Genomic DNA, 24,267 nt, shown 5'->3' on the forward strand with positions numbered 1-24,267 from the left:
GCGTGTATGGGCCAAGATCTGTTTAGCTAATGTAAAACATCAGAGCGTGAATGTCTTTGTGTAAATAACTCATTTATTCCCACCAATAACTCTGTCATCAAAAATTACTTCTAAGTTTAAAGGGTGTATTTTACACAAGTGCAGTCTTGATTATGTATGAACATTTTTACATGGCTAATGTAAACAGTCACCAGTTTGCTCATCTCAGAAACCTGTCATCATACAAATACAACTTGGTGCATATAATATTTACAGTAAATGGTCTATTATTAACGTTTTGTTAAGACTGATCATGATTTGTATGAGAGAGAGAGAGAGAGCAATGATTAAAAAATCTATATAGATCTGTGGTCACATTTGTGATTAGTATAAAAAAGCTTTTTCATACATTGTATATTTCAAGGTATTGTTACATTAAATGTACAAATGAACCATGTATTATCATTGCCTCATAGTATATGTGTGTGTGTCTGTGTATACATATATATATAAAACGAATGTAATTTTTTCACCAGTTACAGTTCTGACCAGTAATGACACTAAACTTAAAAAAATAAAGAAAATTCTAGAAGGCATACAGTAGTTCATCTATTAAGATAAACACACAAAAAAATTCTTTCAGAAACTGATACTGTTTTCCAAAAGTTCAAGTGTGTCTTGATCAAATGCAAATTCCTTAAAATGAAAAAAGGAAAAAAAGCGTGAATTAATAAAAAAAAAGTCAGATATTACCTTAGTTACAACAGAATGAGCAAAAGGTATAACATCCAGTGCCATATCGTGTATTACAAAACCTTTAAGGGGCATCAGAACTGCCTGCCAAAAAGTGCCCGTAAACTCTGGCCCGAAGTACTGCTTAATCCCACAATGCAGTGCATGGCGCGTCACTGAAGAACGACCATGATGGCGGCGGTCGGTGCACCAGAAGTGATTTCACAGCTGGAAAGCGCTGCCAAAGTTTTAATGGTGAGCATTTCGCCTCTGTTTTCACATCTCTGTCAGTGTGCTGTTAGCTCTGTGTGGGGGTTCACTCTGAGGGGGTCTTGCTGTTCGTCAGTTAGCGGGGAAAGTCTCGATAAACGCGGAGCGGTGCGTGGCGCAGTGCTCGACTCACTCCATCCCGCAGAAGCCCAGCGCAGCCACCATCACCTTCTTCATCATCTTCATCATCATAATAATAGCACCACTCTGGTGACAAAGTTAATGTATATAATGAACGCTGTGAGCTCAGGTGATGTGTCTCAGAGGCCTAGTTTGATCCTCCAGCCTTGTAAAAGCGCGCTGAATGAGTTGAAGTGTGTCTGCTGGAGTTTCTCCATCAGCTGCTGTAGTTACACACGCTGTTGATTCAGCCTCATGTTTGCTCAAGCACATGTTTAGCGAAGCTCCAGGAGACCAGAGACAAAACAGAAACTTTTAGCTTATTATTTAGCTCAAAGTAACACCATATTCTTCATTTTCTGCCGTTAAAAGAGTTAACCAGCTACACAGTGAGCTAACTGAAAGTTGAGAGCAGGACATGTGTAGTTAGATGATGGCCTGTGCAATTCACTAGCAGTCTCTCAAAACCTAGTTACCTGTCTAGGCGGCATTTCTGGGCATCATACGGACAAAACAACACGAATTGAGCAGCGTGTGGTTGTGTTACTGCATTGTTAAAAATCTCATGGCAGTCTCATTCATGAGTAGTACTTATAAATTAAGAAATGATTGATTTTCAGTGCAGTGTTTTAATTTGGTGAATCACTTTGGCTGTAATAGTCTGTGAAGCTTTTAGTCTAGTGTCTTGGTCTTAATTTCACATATAAATCATTTAGTTGTATTGGAGACTGGTATTAGTTTGATACTGCTGTTATTGCTGTTAGTTAGCTGATACCGATACTATAAACTTGCTTCATTAAATGTGTGAATAAATGCAATTATTATAAAGAGAGTGCATTATAAATTGACAAGGCTGTGGATGAATTTTGGAAATAACACCAGGAACAGCTTTCATTTCTGTTATACGAGTAGGGATAGTTAGCAGCCGATGGCGATAATCTCAAACTGCTTTCTTAAATGATTTTCATACTGTTTTAGTAACAATGTAAATACTAGTGTTCTGTAGAAAATAATATATTTACACTAGTGTTCAAATGTTTTGAAGATTTTTTTATTTATTTGATCAAAATGCAGTAGTAATATTGTAAAATTACTATAATTTAAAATAACTTTAATTTTAAAATGTAATTTATTCCTGTGATGGCAAAGCTGAATTTTCAGCATTATTACTCCAGACTTCATTGTCATGTGACCCTTCAGAAATCATTCTAATATGCTGATTTGCTTCTCAAGAAACATTTGCTTATCAAACGTGACAGGTTTTCTGAATTCTTTGATGAACAAAGGTTTATGTGATAGAAACAGTGTTGAAATAGAAACTTTACTGTGACTTTCGATCAATTTAATGCACCATATCTTCATAAAATATGAAATTCTTAAAAAAAAAAAAAAAAAAAATACTGACCCCAAATTTTTGAACTGTATTGTGCTTACATATGTAAGATTATTTAATGTAACTGGGAGGATCACGTTTTAAATTATGAATGAATGCCAGCTGTATTTTATCGTCATTTTTTGGTATTGGGATTATGAGCAGCTAGCTTGTACTGCTTTCCTTGATATTTTTATAATATGATATTTTTTCATAAAATCACTAAAATACTTAAACATATTTTGGGTGCCATCAGATTTAATCTTAAAAAATGCTTTAATTAATTTTTACAGACCTATTTAGTAAGAGTGACCTAATATATCTTAATTCATAGTTAAATCTCTTGATAATTCTCTCCATTCATCTAGCCCGAAGCCTGACCAGTCCACCGCTGAACTGAGTAGATTAGTGGTTATGAAGTTAGGAGACTAGGTTTTGTCATGGTTATTTTTTCAGATAGCTGAAAGGTCAGACTTTAACAGTGGAGATCGGTTATTGATTTGTGGTTGTGGAGCCCTGATCATCAGTCAGACTCCCTGATGTCACTGCAGTCATGCTTATACTAATCACTAAAGGGTGCTAGATAGTAGGCGTATCATTAAAGTGTAGTATCACTACACTTTCATCACAGTATACATTCAATACATTGATGAATTGATTTCAATTAGCCTGCTAATGTGTGATTTTGTTCTGAAATTTTTGTTCGTTTCATATATTCATATCAGCTTGCTCAAAGAACAAATTTCCCGCTGTGTTGTGAATAATTCTCCATCTTCATGACCAGATAATTTTGCTGCTGCTTTTTTTTTTTTTTACGGTTCCATCAATTAGGGATGTGTGCAACCAATGACTATTATTTCATTAACGTTTAATGGAAATTTTGCAACCAACTAGTCTATAGACCAGTTAATCTATGAACAGTCAAATCTCATACTAAATGGCACTAAAATAGGTCAGATTCATGTGCTTGCCTTGCATTATGATCATTGTATATTATACTTAAGCAACGTTAGCCATTATAGACATTTATTCAAAACAACTGATTCAATAGGCAGTGCAGGACCAATAAGTTCAAACCTAATAGCCTATTATAAACCGATTTCATCAAATAAAAGTTAGTCCACATAAGTCCGCATGTTAAGGTATTGTTGTTCATGTTGTGTGTTAAAACCTTAAATTAAACGCAGAAGAGAATTTTATTTGAACAGCTAAGCAATCAATATACACAGGCAGATGTGACCAGAAACATCAAATAGAGCACAAATATAAGGAAAGGTACAGGAACTGCTATATCTGCCATGTTGAACTGCTTTAAAAGGAAAGTAGATCATGACATTAACACTTTTCATGATTGGTTTGTACTAAATCAGGGATTTGTGTTTTTCAGGCCAAAGATACCTTGTTGGTTATTGTATTAAATTGAGTGTTACATTATAGCCTGACCTGTAATAACATGAGCATAGTACAGAGTTATTATTGTAAACTTTAGTGTGGTTAGTTAGTTAATTTAACTCAAAAATCCAGCTTCCGTGTTCTACATCAGAATGCCGACTCTTTATTGGCCGGCTCCTGCGTCAGCATCACACGCATGTGTCGGCGTTCGGACATAAACATGGAAACGCTGCACTGTATTCACTGCGTCAGCTGCGTAGGAGACTGACAGGGAAGAGGAAAAATTGTTGAATAAAGTCGCTATTTTTGTTTTGTTTTTGCGCACAAAAATATTTTTGTTGCTTCATAACATTAAAGTTGAACCAACTGTAGTAACATTGACTATTTGAACAATGTCTTTACAACTACTCTGGACCTTGAATGTGGTAATTTCTTTGATTTCTATGGGAGATTAAAAACCTCTTGGATTTCATCAAAAATATCTTAATTTGTGTTCAGAAGATGAACGAAGGTCTTACGGGTTTAGAACGACATGAGGGTGAGTAATTTATGACAGAAATTTTAATTTCTGGGTGAACTAACCCTTTAAACTATTAAAAACATTTTTGTTATTGGAAATAAAATATATTAGTGTAACTAAAATAAGTTGAAGTTGAAGCACTAAAATTACTTACAGGAAATAACTAAAACTGAAATGTACAAAAAAAGTCATATTTAAAAGAACAAAAGCTAATAAAATGAGAAAAGCATGACAAAATTACTAAAAATTAAACTAACAAAAAAAAAAACTATAAAATAAACTATAATAATAAATGGTAGACCTTAGATTTAGATTTATTAGAATTTATTTTAGTTATATTTATTTCTGTTTAATGTACACTTTAATTTTTTTTTTAACAAATTTGTTTGCAACCAAACAAAAGCTAGTGGACCCTGCAGTACAGCTGTAGACCACCTGTTGTGGACCTCTGGACTAGCTTATGTTCTTGTTCATGTTGATGTTTCCATGGCATCAGACTGGATTGAGACCATGGAGCAAATGAAGCAGAAGTCTGCAGGATTCACAACAGCTGATTGAGTGTTATCACTGTTGTCTTCTGATAGTCTTCAACTGGCAGTTGGGATTTAATATTTGTGTGTTAGCCATGTGGCTTAGGGAAGTGGCACATTTTTCCAATGCCTCCTGGTGGTATTCAAGACTGGAGGTTTGCAGTAGTTGTACAGTCTGACATAATCCCCTAAGGGTTGATCTGTGCATGGAAAATGTTTCTATTCTGCAGTACGTGTTCGTTTTAATGTGCCAAATGACGCGTGTCAGGTGATCTCTGTTTGTGTGCATGTATCAAATTATACCCTCTTCTCCTTAGTCTGGTTACTATGAGGTGGATGACTGCTGTGCTGTAATTAGGAATGGAATGTGATGTTTAATGTAATGACTCAAGTGTGTGATGCGTTCACAGGGCAGACAGGACTAGGTGTGTTCATGTGTGTTGTGTGTTGATACATTGGTCATCACTGAGCACAGGCTGCTTGATTTCCGTCATCACTTTTAGAAGCTCTTTTACCATTTTATCAGTGACCTGTTATGATTATGAAATGAATTTTAGCTTGGTGTAGTATTTCTTGTTTGTTTGAGACTAAAGGACATTAAAGAACTATTGAAAAACTAAAATATATTATACACCACCATTTAAATGTTTGGGCTCAGTAAGGTTTATTTATTTATTTATTAAATTAATACTTTATTCAGCAAAAATGCATTAAATTGATCAAGTGACTTTGTAATAATTGTAATAAAGATATTGTTGGATGATATGGTTAAAATCTAACCACAAAATAATTAATCTTCTATCACGGTAATGATACATATCCGAATCTGCTTTGAAACAATGTGTATTGTGAAAGTGCTATACAAATAAACCTGACTTGACTTTAGCTCATGTTTGGCTTGTTTGTTTTGGCGTATATGTGTGATATTTGATATTGACCAGTGTAACATGTTCAAACACACAAATCTTTAACCCTCCTATGAATGTGTTCACAGGCACCGCCGTCCATGGTCAGCACAGAACAGAGGCAGCATGCAGAGCACATATTCCTGTCCTTCAGGAAGTCTAAATCCCCCTTTGCCGTCTGCAAACACATCCTCGGTAAGTCTCTGCACTCAGATCTGACAGACACTGCAACTAGTACTGACCTTTTGCTGAGTCCTTTGGATTCTACTTCTTAGAGGTCACCAGTGACTTGACGGTCTTCTTATAAAACACAGACTATACATTTTAAATGTGTATCTGCTAAAGGTTAATTTTTTAACTAGAAGGTTAATCTGTTAACTAGAAGTATACCAGCATATGAATGTTGTCAAAGCTAACACAAATTGATTAAAAGCTACAAAACTCCAGTTCTGTCATGACAACTCTTGGAGTGTTTGGCATGGTAATGGGTATGACAATGTAGATGTTTGGTTTTGGCGGAATAGATCTGCTACGCTGCTGCTGCTTTATTGCTGCTGCTGCTGCTGCTGATTATTGCTGCTGCAGAGCAAGTACGGGACTTGCTACTGCCAATACATACACAACACGCTGCTGTGAGCAAGTAAGACGTGCTGCTGCTGTACAATATAGCTTACATGAATAACCCCCCAACAGAGCAGGTGATATAATATTTAAACTATACAAGCCAAGTGTACTGTATGTCAGAAAATCCCCCATCAATGCAGAAGGCAAAACGATGATTCACCCTCACCCCCCAGCAGATCTACCGCCAAAACATATGTACTGCTGCTGCTCCGAAGAGCCATAGGAACCGTGTGTATGCTATCTATGTGTGCCTGGCCCATTAGTTTTGAGTATGAGAATGGGACATATGCTTGGTCTTGGCGGACTAGATCTGACTACGCATTATTCCCCCCAAGCAGATCTAGCCATTAGACATGTGGGCTGCCATGAGGTGCATATAAGGCATGTGAAGCATCTCGCAGTGTAGCCTTATGTGAACTAGTGTACCCCCTTTTTAAAGGGGTGTCCCTGGTGACTTGATGTGGTGTTGGCTACATGTGTGCCTACATACCAGTGTATGCATGCCACAACTAAGTAATTTTGGGCCATAAGGCTTGGCTCTAGTGGCCTATGACTATGTGTGTCTGAGCCAAAAGGCTCAAACATACCAATTAGAACACGCATTATGTGTGGCTTTAACAAATGGTAAAACGTTGCAGGCTAATAGAGATAAGAAACCCTCCACGACCACCTGAGCAAATAATAGTATAATGATGTAGCATCGTTTGATAATGTCATTGTCAAACCCTGTATACTCCTATTATAAAAGTAAACTTTTTCGGATGAACAGAAAATTAATGAGCATGACTCTAACATGCATCAGCTGACCCAGCCCGAAACACACGTAGGTACATGAAAACATCAGCCTTGAAGTGTTGTTGAAAGTTGAGCAAATAAGTGAGCCCCGGTTGAATGTCAATACGTTCTCATGTCCTCTATGCTTAGTTGCAGTGATGGCTTGCTGCTGTATAGAATACGTATCGCTGCTGCTGTATGCTTGTATTTTACTCCTACGTCAGTGCAGACTGTAAACACCCTTCTAAGACAAATAAGCATAGTCGGTGTTTCATAGATTAAAAGAAAAGGTTTATGTTTAGACATGAATGCCCAGCCCGGTTCCAGAATCTGGAAATTTCTCAGAATTTAGTGAGGGTGCTTTAATACAGATGCTGTACAAGCAACGTCTCCACCATAAGAATAGCAATACTGTGAAACATTTAGATCATTATATGAATGAGATTTCAATAGAAACTCAAAATATTTTGAATCAATATTTCTATCTTGTCTGAGTTGCATTCTAATGCAATGCAATGCAATGCAATGCAATGGTCATGTCAATCGATACAATTTGACAGTGAATCCCATAACATCACTTCCAAAATTCCACAGCGTGCGACCGACTGTCGGTCGTCGCAGTATAAACACAAATGAAAACTAGAGCGTGCAAAAATGTTCTTATCTCAGTAGCGAACTCGAAAGTTCCGCTACGTCAATGAGCTGTCCACACTGCAAAGTGTCTCCTATTTACACTCCTGTTGTTAACGAATACCTCGGCGTTTTAAGCAGCAAGAGTGTGATTTCTGACAGACATGCAGCCACCGCTCAGATCAACAATGCGTGTCCATAAATCAGCCACACTGCCTGCCGCTGCAACACACCACATATAGAAAACACCTAATGTTATCCAGAGCGCAAACACAGATTATACTATACATATTATAACACAAAATACGTATTACATATACATATGCACACTCTAAGTTGAAATGATAAATATCATTCTACGTGAAATCTATTAATTAGATGGCGGTAACACACCGACATTGCAAAATCGCTGTTCGTTCTGTAGTTATGAAATAGTATATGACCAATATAAATCCGAATACAGCTGCTCGCGTACTTGGTATGTAAATAAGATGAAAACATTGTTTGCATTTTAATCATGATAATATTCACATTGCATGATCAACTCATTAGCAGACACAAAACTCATCTCACTCAAATTAGCACAGGTAACTTTAGGCCTGCACACGGTACGCACCGCAACGTCTGCTGCATTCTATGTTGTTGATATTCACTACATTGCTGTCTGAATTTGTTATCCATGCTGCTGCTGCTGTACAAAATACTTGCTGTAGCTTCGTTAGAATGTTAATACAAAAGCGAAATCTGTTTCCATTTAAAGTTCAGCAAGCTTGTCTCTGTATCCTTATACAACATTGCATATGCGCTAGCTGCTAAAATGCTTAGTAATTCTCTCTAAGTATTAAACAGACTGTTGACGTGACATAGAATCAAGGAGCAGACTACGCAAAAACACAGTGATATAGTATAAAAACCCATGTACTTATCTTGGATGATTTCTGAAGCACGCTGCACTACTAAGCAAATGCTAACTCATGTATTTAAAGATTGAGCACGCAAGCTCATTGGCTACTAATACAGCAGGAACCAATCATCTGTTTCCTATAGATAATGATGTGATTATGAGCAGGTTGAGTTAAAGGACCTATTAGCCTGCCCATTAGTCTCATGCCAGAACTTGTATTTTTGATTACGTGGGGTCTTTCTTGAACTCAAAATTGTCTGTAAAGCTGCTTTTAAACAGTATGTATTTTGAAATGTTACAAAAATAAAACTGACTTGACTTCTCAGTGAGCATGTCTGGTAGAATCTTAACCCTATAAAGTAATAAAGTCATAGGCCTGGGGCCCATTTCAGAAAGGAGGTTAAAATTAGGGAAACTCTGGGTTTTCCATTTCAGAATGGGAGGTATGTCAAACCTGAGAAAGTGGGGTAAGTCAAGCCCGTTTCTGAAAGAGAGGTAACTTATACTCAGAGTATACCATGGTAACTTACTCTGTGAACCTAATCAGGGGTGCGTTTCCCAAAGCGAACTATGGTCGCAAGTTCCGTCATTACCAATAGAGTTTAGTGTGACTTACGACCACAGTTGGCTAACGATGCTTTTGGGAAATGCACCCCTGGTCGGGAGCAGGTTTTCTTCGATAAACCCAGAGTTTCTTTCGGTCTCCTCCCCCTTTTTAAAGCACAAGTGATGTTTAAATACTTCATTCATTCATACATGCAGCAAAAATGCTTTTCTTACTGAGTATTTTTTTTTTCTTTTCTTAAGTACAAATATCTAAAAATTCTTAAATCAAGATGGATTTTCTATATAAGAAAATGATATAAGATGCTATTTATACTATACAGTGTGGTAATAAAAATAATCTTAATGCAAACGGAAAACAAGATTATTCGGAGCGTCTATTACTAAGCATTTACAGTAGCTCCGCCCACCACTGTCAGACAAGGTTGAAAACGGCACATGTGATTAATGGCTTCAGTGGTGTGGTGTAGGTAGTAGCACGTTGGGCGCAGAGAACTAACTTGTGACGTGATTGACCAGGTTCGAATCAGCCTTTTGCAGAGCTCGCTCTTCTCCCTTTTTCCCATCACATATCACATCAGAAAGGCATTTATTTTCAATAAAAATGAAGAAAATGTTCTAAAAGTGAAAGTAAAGTGCCTAAAGAGTGTTTAATAATAATAATAATAATAATAATAATAATAATAAAAGTATTTATAATTTTAATAAATATAATCATTTACACTCTGTTATTATTGCATCCTGTTAATGTACAACAATACTGAGATGCTAATAGTATGTATCTGCCAGTATAAAGTATAAATAGCATCTAATTACTATTTACACTTATTGCAAAGAACTGCTACTTTTACATGGTAAATAGAACATAATTTGCAAAATAAAAAAATGCATATTTTTTTTATTTTTTTTTAATTATTTTTCTTTTTTTTGCATGTGGGATATCATGAAAATGAATAGTAGTTCAATAACTTACCATTCTGCCATTTTTCACCTCTGATATTATAACAGTGATAAGAATTAAACTTGTATTGACTCTGAAGTATGCAGACGTCTTTTTGTTGGGTGCTGTTGACACGGTGAATCGTAATATTGGAGCTCCATTGATCATGGCTTTTCATAGTCGTGGTGCACGTGCTTAACTCAGAGTCAAGCTACTCAGAGTTGATTGAACTAACTCAATTCAGCTGTTCTGAAACTGAAAACTCAGTTTCCCATCTCAGAGTAAGTCAACTCAGAGTTCAAGTTTTAACTCAGAGTTGGTTGAACCTCCTTATTGAAAGCCCTGGTTTCACAAACAGGGCTTAGATTAAGCCAGGGTTAGGCCTTAGTTCAATTAGGATATTTAAATAGCTTTTATAAACATGCCTTAGAAATGGCTCAAACATGCATTTTAGTCTAGGACTAGTCTTAAGCCTTGTCTGTGAAACCAGGGGACAAAGTATCGTATTTGATTCACAAATTTCAAAGGCCTCTAAATTATCAACATGGTCAATTTTGCTGAAGAACCTTTGTGCACAATCTATTACATGACTGTTGCCAGATTGATAATTCATGCTTTTTTTTTAGCATGTAAAATGCTATTTAGTGTAATTTAAAAAATGTCCTTTTTTTCAGATTGTGGTACATGTCTTTTTGCTGTGAAATTTATAATATATAGTCAATGTAAGAATTACTTTTATAATCTTAGTAATATTTCAGGATGAACATTTACTTAACTGACAATGTTTATTTGTACATCTCTCAATCTCTCTCTTACAAGCTATCAGGATTTTCCTTACGTTTTGGCCCTACAAACATCAGCAACTGTACCAAATTGCATATTTTTGCTCAGTTTGGGCAAAATATTTTCCCCCTCCTCGAATTTTTTTTTTAAAGATTTTTTTTAATTATCACTTTAATTAACTGTTCCATTAAAAATGATGACTATTATTTTGCATGTCAGGCTTTATAGTGCTAAGCATTTTTAACACCTAAACTCATTGAACTCTGGTGTGAATTTCAGGAGCATCTTAAACTTTTAAAGTATAAAATAATGTTTTAAGAACAAAAAATGAATGAATAGAGAATAATAATAAATGAATTTTGTCTTTCTTTCTTTCTCCACAGAGACTAGTAAAGTGGACTATGTGTTGTTCCAGGCAGCCACAGCCATCATGGAGGCTGTGGTTAGAGAATGGATCCTTCTGGAGAAGAACAGCATCGAGTCTCTCAGAACATTCCTCCTCACCTATGTCTTACAGAGACCCAAGTACGTGTGTGAATGAACATGAAATTTTGACAACATATGATTGTACCTCTGGATAACTTCTGAAACCCACCTCTGGTTCAGTCTGTGTTCAGCTTGGCTCAGTAAAAGTGTACGTCTCTTTCCTGATCTTTGAATTGTGTAAATCTCCCTCTGGTTCACTGCAGTCTGCAGAAGTATGTCCGAGAGCAGATCCTGTTAGCAGTAGCAGTAATAGTGAAGAGAGGCTCTCTCGACAAATCCATCAACTGTAAGAGCATCTTCCATGAGGTCAGCCAGCTCATCAGCAGCGGCAATCCCACAGTGGTAAGACTTGCGTATCACATGGATGAAAGTTGTGAGTTTACTGTGATATAAAAACCATAATTAAATTCACTAAAGGCTCATTAGACTTTGTATGCAAATGATTCCTTCAGTTAATAACATTATTGTTGGTCTTCTTATTGAAAATACTTTAATTACACAGCCAGGTCTGGGCAAACATCTCATAACATCATTAATATTCATGACCACAGCCTTTACTCTAGTAGGACTTGTTTATGTGAGGCTAATAAGAGGATTTTTTTTTTTTAAATTAACACTTTATAGCAATTTGAATTAGTAACATTAACAAACAAGAATGATCAACAAATTCAAATAGGTATTAATAATTATATTAGTTTTATTATATACATTCATATTTTAATGTTCATAAACATTTCTTAACTATGTATTTTCTTAACATCTAGTCAGGTTTTAGAAATGAGTGAATACATTAAGTCATCAAAATGTCTATAGTCAATAATTTTTCTAGTTTTGGCTAGAAATAGCTTTTTGTATGATATATTATAAAGATTATATATATATATATATATAATATTTTGAATTAAGAAGTTTAATTGTATATTGTGTTTTTTTTTTTTTTTTTGAATGTTGCCTTTGCTGATATGGCAATAAACATCAATCTAATCCATATTCAGTAAACGTAAAGTAATTCTGGGGAAAAATATCAAACATTTATTGGTCAGAACATGTGGAGGCCCTAACGTGTTGTATGTGACAGTCTGTTTAAAAAAACGACTTTGACTGTGCCAGTGTGCACCTAAAAATTTGTTTGAGTTTGGCTAGACGAAAAAGGTTCAAAGAAATGGAAGTACACACTGTGTCCTGCAGAGGGCGCTCCAGTTGCATGTTTTGAATTTGTTCAATTGAAGTTTCTGAAAAAGTGTCTAGGATATGTTTCCTAAGATATTTAACCCATTTTGGCTTGTTGGAAATTAAACAATGTTGTATCTGTGTATGTCTTTATCTGTCTTGCTAGCAAACACTGGCCTGCTCCATCCTGACGGCTCTGTTGAGTGAGTTCTCCAGCTCCAATAAGACCAGTAACATTGGCCTCAGTATGGAGTTCCACGGAAGCTGCAAACGTGTCTTTCAGGTCTGTCCTTCTGCCCCAATCATTTTCTGTGTGATCTTTTGAAACCAGGTGTATTGACCCAGGGCTGGGCATTACATTTATATGTTAACCTGCAATAGGCAAAAATTAAATGTGAAAAAGTGAACCTTAAAGCAGTGTTATATTAGTATCATCGATGTACTATTATAGTGTTTAATATTTTGAATTGGGTTTATTTTTATATTTTCTGTTTTCTTTTTAATTTTAATGTTTTAGTAATACTGTTGTGTATTTGGCATTTTTATTTTGTTTTTTGAAATGTATGTATAGTTTTAATTAATTTTAATTCATTAGTTGTAGTTTATTTAGCTTTAATTATTTTTGTATTTCAAGTTAAACCAGTTCAAAATGAGAAATGTTGCCATGCCATCTAGATGAAATAAATGTAAAATTTTATATATATATAAAATTAGTGCTGTCAACGTTAACGTGTTAACGCATGCGATTAATTTTTTTCCAGTTTAAAGCATTAAAAATATTAACGCAATTAACGCAGCATCCGTTTTTTTTCTGTCATTCTTTGTCTAGCATTACAATATATGATCATGCTCTTATTCATGCAAATGCTTTTAAACCATTTAAACGCGCCAAAAGAGAAAAAGAGAACGCGCTGTCTGTTAATGTCCTGTCACACACACACGACGCACTGAAAGACGCGCGCCAGAATCGAGTAATCTGTCACGCTTGAAAAATAACACGCACAATAATGCCAAAAATATCCGTTTTGTCGAGTATCCTCATAAGAGCAGCCTTGATTGCGTTAAAGTCTTAAAACGAAAGTAAAGAGCTGTGAGAAAGTGGGACGCGTGTGAGATCCTCGTCTTGTGCAGCAGCGGCAGCTCTTAAAGTGACAGCAACCAATAATCCCGTCTGTCATTGAAGATAATGAAAGAACAAAGGTAACAGAGAAAATTAATCACTGCTGTTGATTAAAAAACGTTTGTAGCTTTAATAATGATTATCTATATTTAATTTAGGCTATAAATTATGCATGCAGACTGTTTGGTAACTCTATTCAATTTCTGTATTTTTCCTATCTGTTAGACAGGTAGGAAGGGCACAGGTAAATATGACATTTATTATGGGTTTATGTGAGGATTGTTCTAAGTTCACTTCAATTAAAAGTTATATTTTTGAAGCCTAATAAATGTAAAATTATAGCTTTCAATTACACTGTAATGTTAAATGACTAATAATTCATGTTTAAAATTGGGGGAAAAATCAGTGTCATCGAGACATCAGTAGCAGTATTAGTATCAGTGATACTGGCCTTTATTCATAAAGAGATGCCATTAAATAAGTATTTAAAATATACTGTCTTTGTTGTTTCTGTATGTTGTTTTAATTTGGAGATTAACTGTGAAATTATTACATTATAAAATATATCAAAAATGCATAAAAACTTAAGTGTTTTTAATTGCGATTAATCGTGATTAATCACAGAAAAAATTGTGATTAATCAAGTTAATTTTTTTTAATCGATTGACAGCACTAATATATATAATCTGTTAAAGTTTTTGATTCAAGTAACGAACATATTTCTTTATGGTTTTAGTTAGTTAACAATAATAAATGTCTTGAAGCATGTGTTATGGTCACATTGCATATATGCAGAATTGTGTAATAATTGAAACAAATCTTTTTAACTGAAATATTCTCTAATACATGTGATCAGAGTTGATTTGAATCTTGTGGAATTAAATCTGGAAATCAGTACCAATACCCAGCATTAATTTGACTGCTTGTGCATTCTTGACACACTTGTGTGTTGCAGGAGGACGACCTCAGACAGATCTTCATGCTTACTATGGAGGTCCTACAGGAGTTCAGTCGGAGGGAGAACCTCAACGCTCAGATGTCCTGTGTGTTCCAACGCTACCTTGCACTGGCTAATCAAGTGCTCAGCTGGAACTTTCTTCCACCTAATCATATCCTTTCATGAAGTGACTTTTTTTTAATATTTGTGTGCTTATATTTGTAGTCATGACTTTTTCACTTTTAAATTTAGAGGGAAGTTGAGAGAGGTGATGTAGGCTAGATTTATGTCCCTGGGAGCACAAGGGAACGCTAGACCTTGGCTGAAGTTTGAGAGGCACAAGGGTTAAGAAAGACAATTAACTGTGACTTATTTTTGGATTAATAATAGACAAGCTATAATGTGATAATCATTCTCAACCTTCATAGCAGTTCTCGTGAAATAATCGCGAACAGAACCGGATCCAGGCACGGTTCTTTTTGCTCCTTAAAAAAAAAAAAACTCTGACCTAGCGGTCAACTTTTTCTGGGGGGGGGGGGGGGCTTGAAGGCTTGAAGCCACAAATTTTTGAGGAATTAGAAAGAATGTTCTACAGTTAAATTCTTTTAAAATATTGACATTGGTTTTAAAGGTCCGGTTTCAAGGAACTTGTCTCACCATAGTTTTACTTCTGCCTTCTTATGTCATTTTCTTTTGCTATTAGCATGTGCTTGTGTTAGTCCTAAATCACAAGCTGTGATTGATGGTGCGTGTGCGTCTGTGTGTTTTAGCTCTGTTAGGCGTTAATCCCACTCAGGCTGACTTTGTGTCTCTGTGTCTCTTTAAAGAGATCTTAGCTGGCGTCTATGCCAACCAGGGTCACGTATCACTTACAAAGGAGGCCTGTGCCAAGCCCTTATCGTGCTCAATAAGTGTGCCTTTAAACACACAGCTCATTGAGTGCTGGCTTGGAATGTCGGGCGGCCATTTGTGCATTGATGTGTTTGCATAGTTTCAAGTCATATTAATTGCCCACTGGGTGCTGGAGGGGGAGATGGTTCTTTGATACCAAGAGCACATTTGTTAAGGACACAGAAAGGACAGAATGTGTGAGTTTATTAGTGTATATTTATAAAAATCGATTAGTCTGTGAGTTGTGTGAATGACTAGTGAATTAATCTGTTCTTTAAAGTTTAATGTCTGTACTAGACTTGCATTCACAGCAGTCTAATTAAAGCACCACTTTAAATGTAAAAGAATAAAGAATGGAAAGAATATATGTGGTAAAAAATATATAAAATGATCAAAAATGCAGTAAAAACAGTAACATTGTGAAATGCTATGACAATTTAAAAAAACTCTTTTCTATTTTAATATATTTCAAAATGTAATTTATTCCTGTGATGGCAAAGCTGAATTTTCAGCATCATTACTCTAGTCTTCAGTGTCACATGATCCTTCGGAAGTCATTCTGATATGCTGAATCAATTTTTATTATTATCATGTTATAATAATGTTATGTTGAAAACAGTTGTTGCTTGAGATTTTTGTGGAAATAAATTTTTTCAGGATTCTTTGCTGATTAGAAAGTTCAAAATAACATTATTTGAAACCGAGATCTTTTGTAACATTATAAATACTTATAAATACTGTCTCTTTCGATTAATTTAATGTGTCCTTGCTAAATAAAAGTATTAATTAAAAAGCAAACAAATCCAAAACCTAAACTTTTGACTGGTATTGTATATAAAATATTATATATTAAATTCATTTTATATATTTTATATTTATGTATTTAATATATATTTATATTTTACATATCCAAGACTAGTTGACCATCTTGACCCATCCCAAGTGTGTGTGTGTGTTTTAGTGTGTGTTCCTGACAGCCGCTTAGACTCTGCTTTCCTCAAAGTGCCGCCATTTCTCAGTAGTCAAGGCCATGGCATGCGTGTCATTTGTCCACGACACACTCCCACTTGACGCATGTACATTTTTCATGTACATGTTTGCGTGATTCTTAAACGTGATTCCCCTCAGTGTCTGATGTACTGCATGTCTGTCCATGGCCCTAGTGACCCCGGGGTGGGTTGTGGCCAGGCTTTGAGCCGGTCAGGTGCTGTGAATGGAAGAGAGAGATGACAGATGGCTGTGTGCCACCCCTCATCTCTGACACACAAACACACATGCACGAGTGAGAAGAGCTTTGTAAGACCACTGTCCCGAGCCTGACATCGGGGAGGAGGGCGTTCCTGGGGCTGTGAGGGGAATCTTAAGAGGGAGGATGTGACACTTAGGCTTCCTAATAGCCTTGGATCTCATCTCTGCTCTCTGGCACAGGCAGCTCCCAGCATTCTCATAATCATTATGTCCGCTGAATGCCCCCTGACTTATTCAGTCTGCACAAGACTCCATATAGTTCTCACACTTCAGTGTCCACTTTTGTTTAATTGACCTGGCTAATATATCAGCCAGGCTATAATTAATCTATACAGAAGATGCAAATATACATGTATTCAGTGATTTAAGGGTAAGGAAGGAGTATCTTGCAGATTCAGACCAGTTCCTACTAAATTACGTCTATGGTTGGTACAATTGCCTACTCATTGCTGTGGCCACCATTGAAAAGTGTTTTCATTGTGTGCAAACTTCGTGCTTGATATTGCTTTTGTGTTGTCTTTATTTACACGTTCTTGAGGGGAAAAAGTAAATATTTAACTTCTATGTAGTGACTGTTTCCCATAGAATTTTTTAGAGATGTCACATTGGTGTTTTTAGGAAGCCAAACTAATTGAATTTAAAAATCAGAATAATTTCTTGTTCTTCTTGTTCGTCTTCTCCTCCTCTTCCTCCTCCTCCTCCTCCTCCTCCTTCTTCTTCTTCTCCTTCTCCTCTAAGACAGAAATGTATTACTATTGTAATATAGCTGCACTGTAAAATAAAAGTCAATATTTTAAAAGTATATTATTAATACTTTTAACAGTAGTAAAATTACTTGCGTCTTAAAACTCTTGCTCTAGTTGCAAGTAAAGAAATTATTTAATCAACCTCAAACTTTTATTTTGGCGGAAAACTCACGGGATACTGTAACGTTTCTGTGATAACAGGTTTACAAACGTTTCTCATTACAAATCTAGTGATATGCTGTAATAAGTTCAATTTACTGCAACATGTACTGTGAACTGAGCCACTTTGAGATGATAAAAAACAGATCATGAGCTGCACACGTGTATATGAACACAGTTCCACACTTCACTTTGAAACACATAGCGCAGTAGATTATAATCATTAAATACTTATTTAATTAAATTGCAGGCTTTTTGCTATTTGATAATCACAATACCGATTTTAGTTTGATTGACAGATGCTTTGCCAAAGCAGTGGTGCAAAACACATCTTTTCTTATTATGAGAAGAGTAAAAATATTTTTGGTTCGTAATGAAACTTTGGTGGGATAGCTTAGACTGGTGGGCCGCCACCGCCACAGTCTAGGTAATTAATAGGAAATGATGAGCGTCGATTGGATTACTTTTAAAAGGTTACAGACTCGAAACATTGATCAGTGTACAGAAACAAATTTAATCTTTATGAATTTACAGAAATCTCTTTTGAGTCAGATTTAAATCAATCATTGGTTAATGGAATTTATTTGCTGTCAACTCAAACATTCACACCCCTGCTTGATATCCTGTTCAGCTCTTTAAAACCAGAAAGTACTGTTTTCTCTCGAAGTATCACATCTCCAAATAAACTATGCCTTCTAAAATGTAGTAATACTGCTCTGAGTGTGTATGGCTCTGTATTCACCCCTTGAGCTCATTTGACCCTCTCTCTGTCTCCGTCACAGCATGAGTCTGTCTCTTAAATCTAACTTGTCAGACTTTGTCTTCATTATGGCTTGTTCTGCTTTCTCTCATATGTGACACACCATAAGTACAGAACAGATATGTTTAATCTTTCCATCTGAAAGACCATGTATATGGCTCTATGTGAATATAGTGTGCGTATGAAAGTGATAGAATTGTATAGTAATGTTGGTACTGTACAAATTATAATTAAGGCCAGTCTGAACCCCAGCTCTTTTTCCAGGAGTTATTACTGTCAGACTTCAAATTGGCTGGTTGTAGATATCACAATTTCCACAAAATATTCAACTGTTTTCAACAATATGTAAGAAATGTTTCTTGAGCACCAAATCGGCATATTAGAATTATTTCTGAAGCATCATGTGACACTCAAAACTGGAGCAATTATGCTAAAAAATCAGCTTTGCCATCACAGGAATAAATTACATTTAAAAAAAATGAACATAGACAATAGGTATTTTAAGTTGTAATAATATTTCACAATATTTCTTTTTTTTTTTTTTTTTTTACTGTATTTTTGATCAAGTAGCAAATTCGATGTCTCAATGTCCCTTCAGTTCTGGTCTCAAAAAAAGCTCTCGGAGTTGAAGTTCCAGGTCTCAGAAGCTTTAACTTTATTGACAAGCAACAAAGTGAGATACCAGCTGTTCATCTGAATTTTTCTCCGGCCAGGGCTCAATTCTTATACAGTTTTCTTATCTTTTATTTCGCAATAACCAAGTGACATAATTCTCTGGTAAGATTCACCCCTCCTGTTTTCCCGCAACTAAGTTCTACATCTTTTGCCTTTCTCTCTAATTGTGGAATTCTGCCAATTGATGGTCAACCCTTTCTCATAGGCAAAATGTAACAATCTCCAAGGACAATCAACTCTTCCCAGTGGCAAGAAGCCTCCACGTTGACACTTTTTAACAGTGGTCTTATTTTTTTCACAGCCGCCTGTTGTTTACTGGAAAAATCCCTGACTAAGCAAAATATGCTCAGTGGCCAAGCTAACTATTCAGATACATTTGACCCTTGTAATCACAGTCACATAGGCCATGAGGCCTCAAAACACTTCTGGCTTTTTTAGTATTCAAGCTAAATCTACAATTGTTTTCTATAGGATAAATAAAATATTTCATCAGTAAATGTAGCATTGATGAGCATAAGATACTTCTTTCAAAACAATAAAAATCTTACTGACCTCAAACTTGAACAGTAATGAATATTCAACAGATATATAGGATAAACATTTACCTTATTGAAAGGGCTTTGCACTCTGCGTTTTATATATTTATATAAACAGTTGCTGGATATACACATGCAACAGTGCGTCTTTGGCTGTTGCATCACATCTCACACTGTTTTTATTTATTTATTTTTTACTCAGCATCTCACACCATGAGTGTTTTTCAGTCGTCAAGTTTAAAATAGTTGTCTGTAGAGTTATCTTGAGACTGCTGCTTTTGTGGTATTTTCTTGATTTTAGTCTAACTGTGTTCGAACACTATAACGTATCCATTGTGAATGCCCCCTGAGAGACTCGTCTTGTGGTCATGACCTCTGACTACTCGATCTGACATGTAGTTTTGCACATCTCTGGTTGAGGTCATCATGTGTTTCGTGTCTTCAGCAGCTGGGACGAGGACTGGTGGAAACGAGTCATGTGCGTTTATGAGTAAGCCCGGGTTGGATTTCAGGAGGTCATATCTTTAGTCACCCTCCCTGTTTTTCATACACTCGCACACTTTTCCAGCAATAGCTCCAAGTGACATTAAATGACCGGCTGGTTTATCCCCTGCACCCAGTCAGTGCTTGTTGGCGTCCATCCGTCCGTCAGTCAGTCTCTCCCTGCTGCGTTCATGTGGCAGGCTGCTATCAGCTCGCTGGTGGTCAGCACACAAGCTCCAGCCGCTCTCCCTTGAGGCCCGTTCTCCCCTCAGCGCGGGTCACAGAGAGTTCTGCCGGCCCTTTCTATTTTTAAGAGGCCATAAAGTCAGATCTGCTCAGGACGGACTTCAGGCAGAGGGGATGTTACACACTCCATCACACTAGTCAAACACCTGGCACTTCCTGGTGATTGCATAGTGAATTCATAGGTGAGTTGCCACGTATTTGCGTGGTGTAAGATAATTTACTTTGATATATGCAGAGGTATATGGCGAACATGAGCAGAAACTGTAATGTGTGTGTGTGTGTGTGTGAGAGAACTTGCATTTGTCTGCTGGGAGTGACTGTGGGTCCGGCCCAGAGGAATGCGTGGCCTTTGCCGGTAACTGGCTTTGATCAGACATTCCTGTGGGAGCCTTTTCTCTCTCGCTCACTCCCTCGCTCTCCTCTTGCTCATTTTGTCGTTTCGTTTTCCCCCCTCCATCTCTTTTCCCAGTGGGCTACATATGGAAAGGGGGAGATTTTGAGGTAAACATTTAGTGGGAGGGGACAGCACGATTGAACAGTAGTAAGTGTGCCGTTGAAGAAGAGCCATAGAGAAAGAGCTGGAGAAAACAGATGCTGGGAATTCACTGCAGCAGTTTTCCATACTTCTCTTAGTGTAGAGAGAGCCAGAGAGAAGTGATAGAAATACAAGGGACTTTGAAAGGTCTGTCCTGTCTTTTCTGCTTCTGCTGTTGACCTTAACTGAGGTGTCACTGGGGAGGCACTACATTGCCATGTTTGAAGCGACTCAGAATGTCATGCTCAAGCCAACTGATTCCTGGAGGGAAACTCTTCTAGACCACAGAGTCATGGACCTTTTCTTCACTGTGAGTACCACCTTTTTTTTTTTTTTTTCTTTTCTTTTTTTTTTGATAATACATTTCTCTCGCAGGTTTATTTTCCTTGACCTCTTATTCTTCGCTTTGAAACTGCTCTCTTTTTTTGTACTCCTTTTTCCTCTTTTCTTATCATGCCATTGCACATTCAATACCTGCGTTCTCTCATCCTGTTTATTCCTCATGTTTTCTCTTCCTGCTTCTTTCAAATAATTGTCTCTAACCGCTGATGTGGTGACCTAATGACACGGCATCAGACAGAATAAATGATTGATATTGAGCAGATGTAAAAATACACGTTTAAAAGAAATGAGCTGCATTTTTGTTGTGGTGAGTAAACACTCATTATCATGTGTTGCCTTAGAACCAGCGGTCAAAGACACAGTCCAGTCTGGTCTGTGTGAAGATTTGAGAAAAAAATTTGAAAAATCACATGTATTTATTTATTTGGTATATAGGCGTGAATTAAAATAAAACCATTTATCTATCTATCATCTATCGCATGCAAAAAAAAATTTGGGGTCAGTAAAATGTTTTGATGTTTTTTCTTTGTCTTTGTAACACTTCAGTTTAGGGTCCAATTCTCACTATTAACTAGTTGCTTATTAGCATGCATATTACTAGGATATTGGCTGTTTATTACTTATAAAGCACATATTAATGCCTTATTCTGCATGACCTTATTCTACATCCTTTAATCCTACCCAATACCTAAACTTAACAACTACATTACTAACTATTAATAAGCAATAATTAGGAGTTTGAGGCAAAAGTCGTAATTAATTAATAGTCAATAGTGAGAATTTTTGAGAACCCTAAATCTAAAGTGTGACCAGAAAACTAATATTGGGATATATTATTACAATTTTAAAATAACTATATTTGTGGAAACCATGACAAAATGTTTTTTCAGGATTCTCTGATTAGAAAGTTCAAAAGAACTTTTGAAATCTTTTGTAGTATTATTAACATCTTTGCTGACACTTTTGATCAATTTAATGCATCCTTGCTGCATGATTTATTAATTTCTTTAAAAAAAAAAAAAAAAAAAAATCTTATTGACCCTTAACTTTTTAATGGTAGGGTTTATGCTACAGTATATATAATGACTTTCAGCACTTGTGTATACATGTGAATTTGCGCTTTTCATCTGAAACCGAATCTGTGGTGACACAACTGTCCCAGGGTAAACCATTTTCCAACTCTTAAGTTTGTGTGAGTTGCTCACGGCAGTAATGACAACAGTACAAGGAAAAATGTTAGGTAATAAGGTAATAAATAATTGTGTTTCTCCACTGAATGTTAATTAGCTATGCATTAATAATGATTCAGTGCTGTCAGAATTGTACTGAGAAGCAAATCTGTTATGACCAATATTTATCATATACCATAATTATCCATAGTTTATTTTTGATGTTACTGTTCAGATTTAGATGGCTGAATAAAGTTCTCAGTCAAGAGCAGTGAATGTTTTTTTTTTTTTTTTCTTGTCAATGTTGTTTAATTAGTAATTACGCATTTTATTTGTATGTTTGATCTAGTAAGGTCCCATTCTGAATGAAATATTTTCTTTCTTTGTCCTCTATATTAAAGCTGTATAAATTTTAGACTATTATCTCCAGAAGACCATGTGTTATGCATACATTCTGCATGGTACACCTTCAAGCCATTATGAATTCAGTCTAATGGGTCATTACATCTCACAGAACTAATGCCTGTGAGGCTCCGGTCGTGATGTGTGGAACAATTCCGTCAGGTTACCCTCGGCATCAGTGATGCACATGCCAAATAGCGTTCCGCTCTTTCTCCATTACCATTGCACGATCTCCCTGAGGCAGCTGCTGCCAAATAATGCTCTACTTTCCACCATCAGTCTTGGGTGGTTTGTACGGCCTGATTAGATGTTACTTTCCTTCACTCTGCTGCTCAGGAATGAGTCTACAAGGTGCCAATATGCTGCTCCATCATTCATGCCTCTTCTGAAAGGAGGCTGCAATCTGTAAACTGGCGACAAACTGTGCACCCGTCTTAACAAGGGTCAGTCTGTTGACCTGGAGGTCAAGGGCTGTTCAAACATAAGTGTCTCATTTGTCTTTTATGGGATTTGCTGTTATGGGTTTTAAGCATACTAAAATAGCAGATATATGCTTGTTTTTTGACACATGTATGTAATTTATTTATTGACTTATTACATTTTTTATTTACTTTTTAAATGTCAGTATGCTTGATAGTCATCTAAAATAATAAGATGAGAAAAAAAAAAAGAAATTTTGGATTTTATATTTAAGATTTTAGCTGGTTTAATATGACAAACATGTAGTCCAGTGGTTTAATTTGATTAATGTGTAAATATACTGTTATCAAGAACTAAAAGGCAATTCAGTATTCTGCCATTTTTTTAATAATATTTCACTTTGACTTTAAAGTATATGTTCACATTGTCGAAAAGCCGTTTTAAATCTGTGGTTCAGTTTAAAAGTTTGGGGTCAAGACTGAAGACTGACATGACTGGAGTAATGGCTGCTAAAAATTCATCTTTTCTATAACAGGAATAAATTACATTTTAAAATATTAAAATAGAAAGTAGTTAAATTGTTATAATATTTCACAATATTACTGGTTTCACTGTATTTTTGATCAAATAAATGCAGCCTTGGTGAGCATAGCAGACTTCTTTCAAAAACACAAATTGTACCGATCCCAAACTTTTGAACGGTAGTGTAAATATTAGCTTTTTGACACTTTTATTGACAAAACAATATAGATAGAATAGGTGAAGATGGAGAGGTGAACAAGACCTGGAAAAGTTACTAACCAGATTTAAACGTTCACAGCACCACAGCTCAATGTGTCAAAGCACAAGCGTTAGTGTCTTTACCATGACTCTGATAGAACGCAAAATAAATTTGGTGTTGTA

General features: G+C 36.0%; 1 protein-coding gene across 1 annotated transcript in view; it reads left to right on the forward strand.

Annotated features, from left to right (window-relative positions):
- Positions 1 to 621: 621 nt before the first annotated feature.
- The window catches only part of xpo4 (exportin 4), a 40,639-nt gene continuing 16,993 nt past the window's right edge, over positions 622 to 24,267 (forward strand). The window contains exons 1-7 of the mRNA XM_051905603.1: positions 622 to 966; positions 5,910 to 6,015; positions 11,423 to 11,564; positions 11,729 to 11,867; positions 12,862 to 12,978; positions 14,771 to 14,923; positions 21,228 to 21,341. Coding sequence (XP_051761563.1) covers positions 901 to 966; positions 5,910 to 6,015; positions 11,423 to 11,564; positions 11,729 to 11,867; positions 12,862 to 12,978; positions 14,771 to 14,923; positions 21,228 to 21,341 — 837 coding nt within the window. The 5' untranslated portion in view covers positions 622 to 900. The remainder of the gene's footprint in view (positions 967 to 5,909; positions 6,016 to 11,422; positions 11,565 to 11,728; positions 11,868 to 12,861; positions 12,979 to 14,770; positions 14,924 to 21,227; positions 21,342 to 24,267) is intronic.

This window comes from Ctenopharyngodon idella, chromosome 9 (assembly GCF_019924925.1).
Source record: "Ctenopharyngodon idella isolate HZGC_01 chromosome 9, HZGC01, whole genome shotgun sequence".
Lineage (NCBI taxonomy): Eukaryota > Metazoa > Chordata > Actinopteri > Cypriniformes > Xenocyprididae > Ctenopharyngodon > Ctenopharyngodon idella.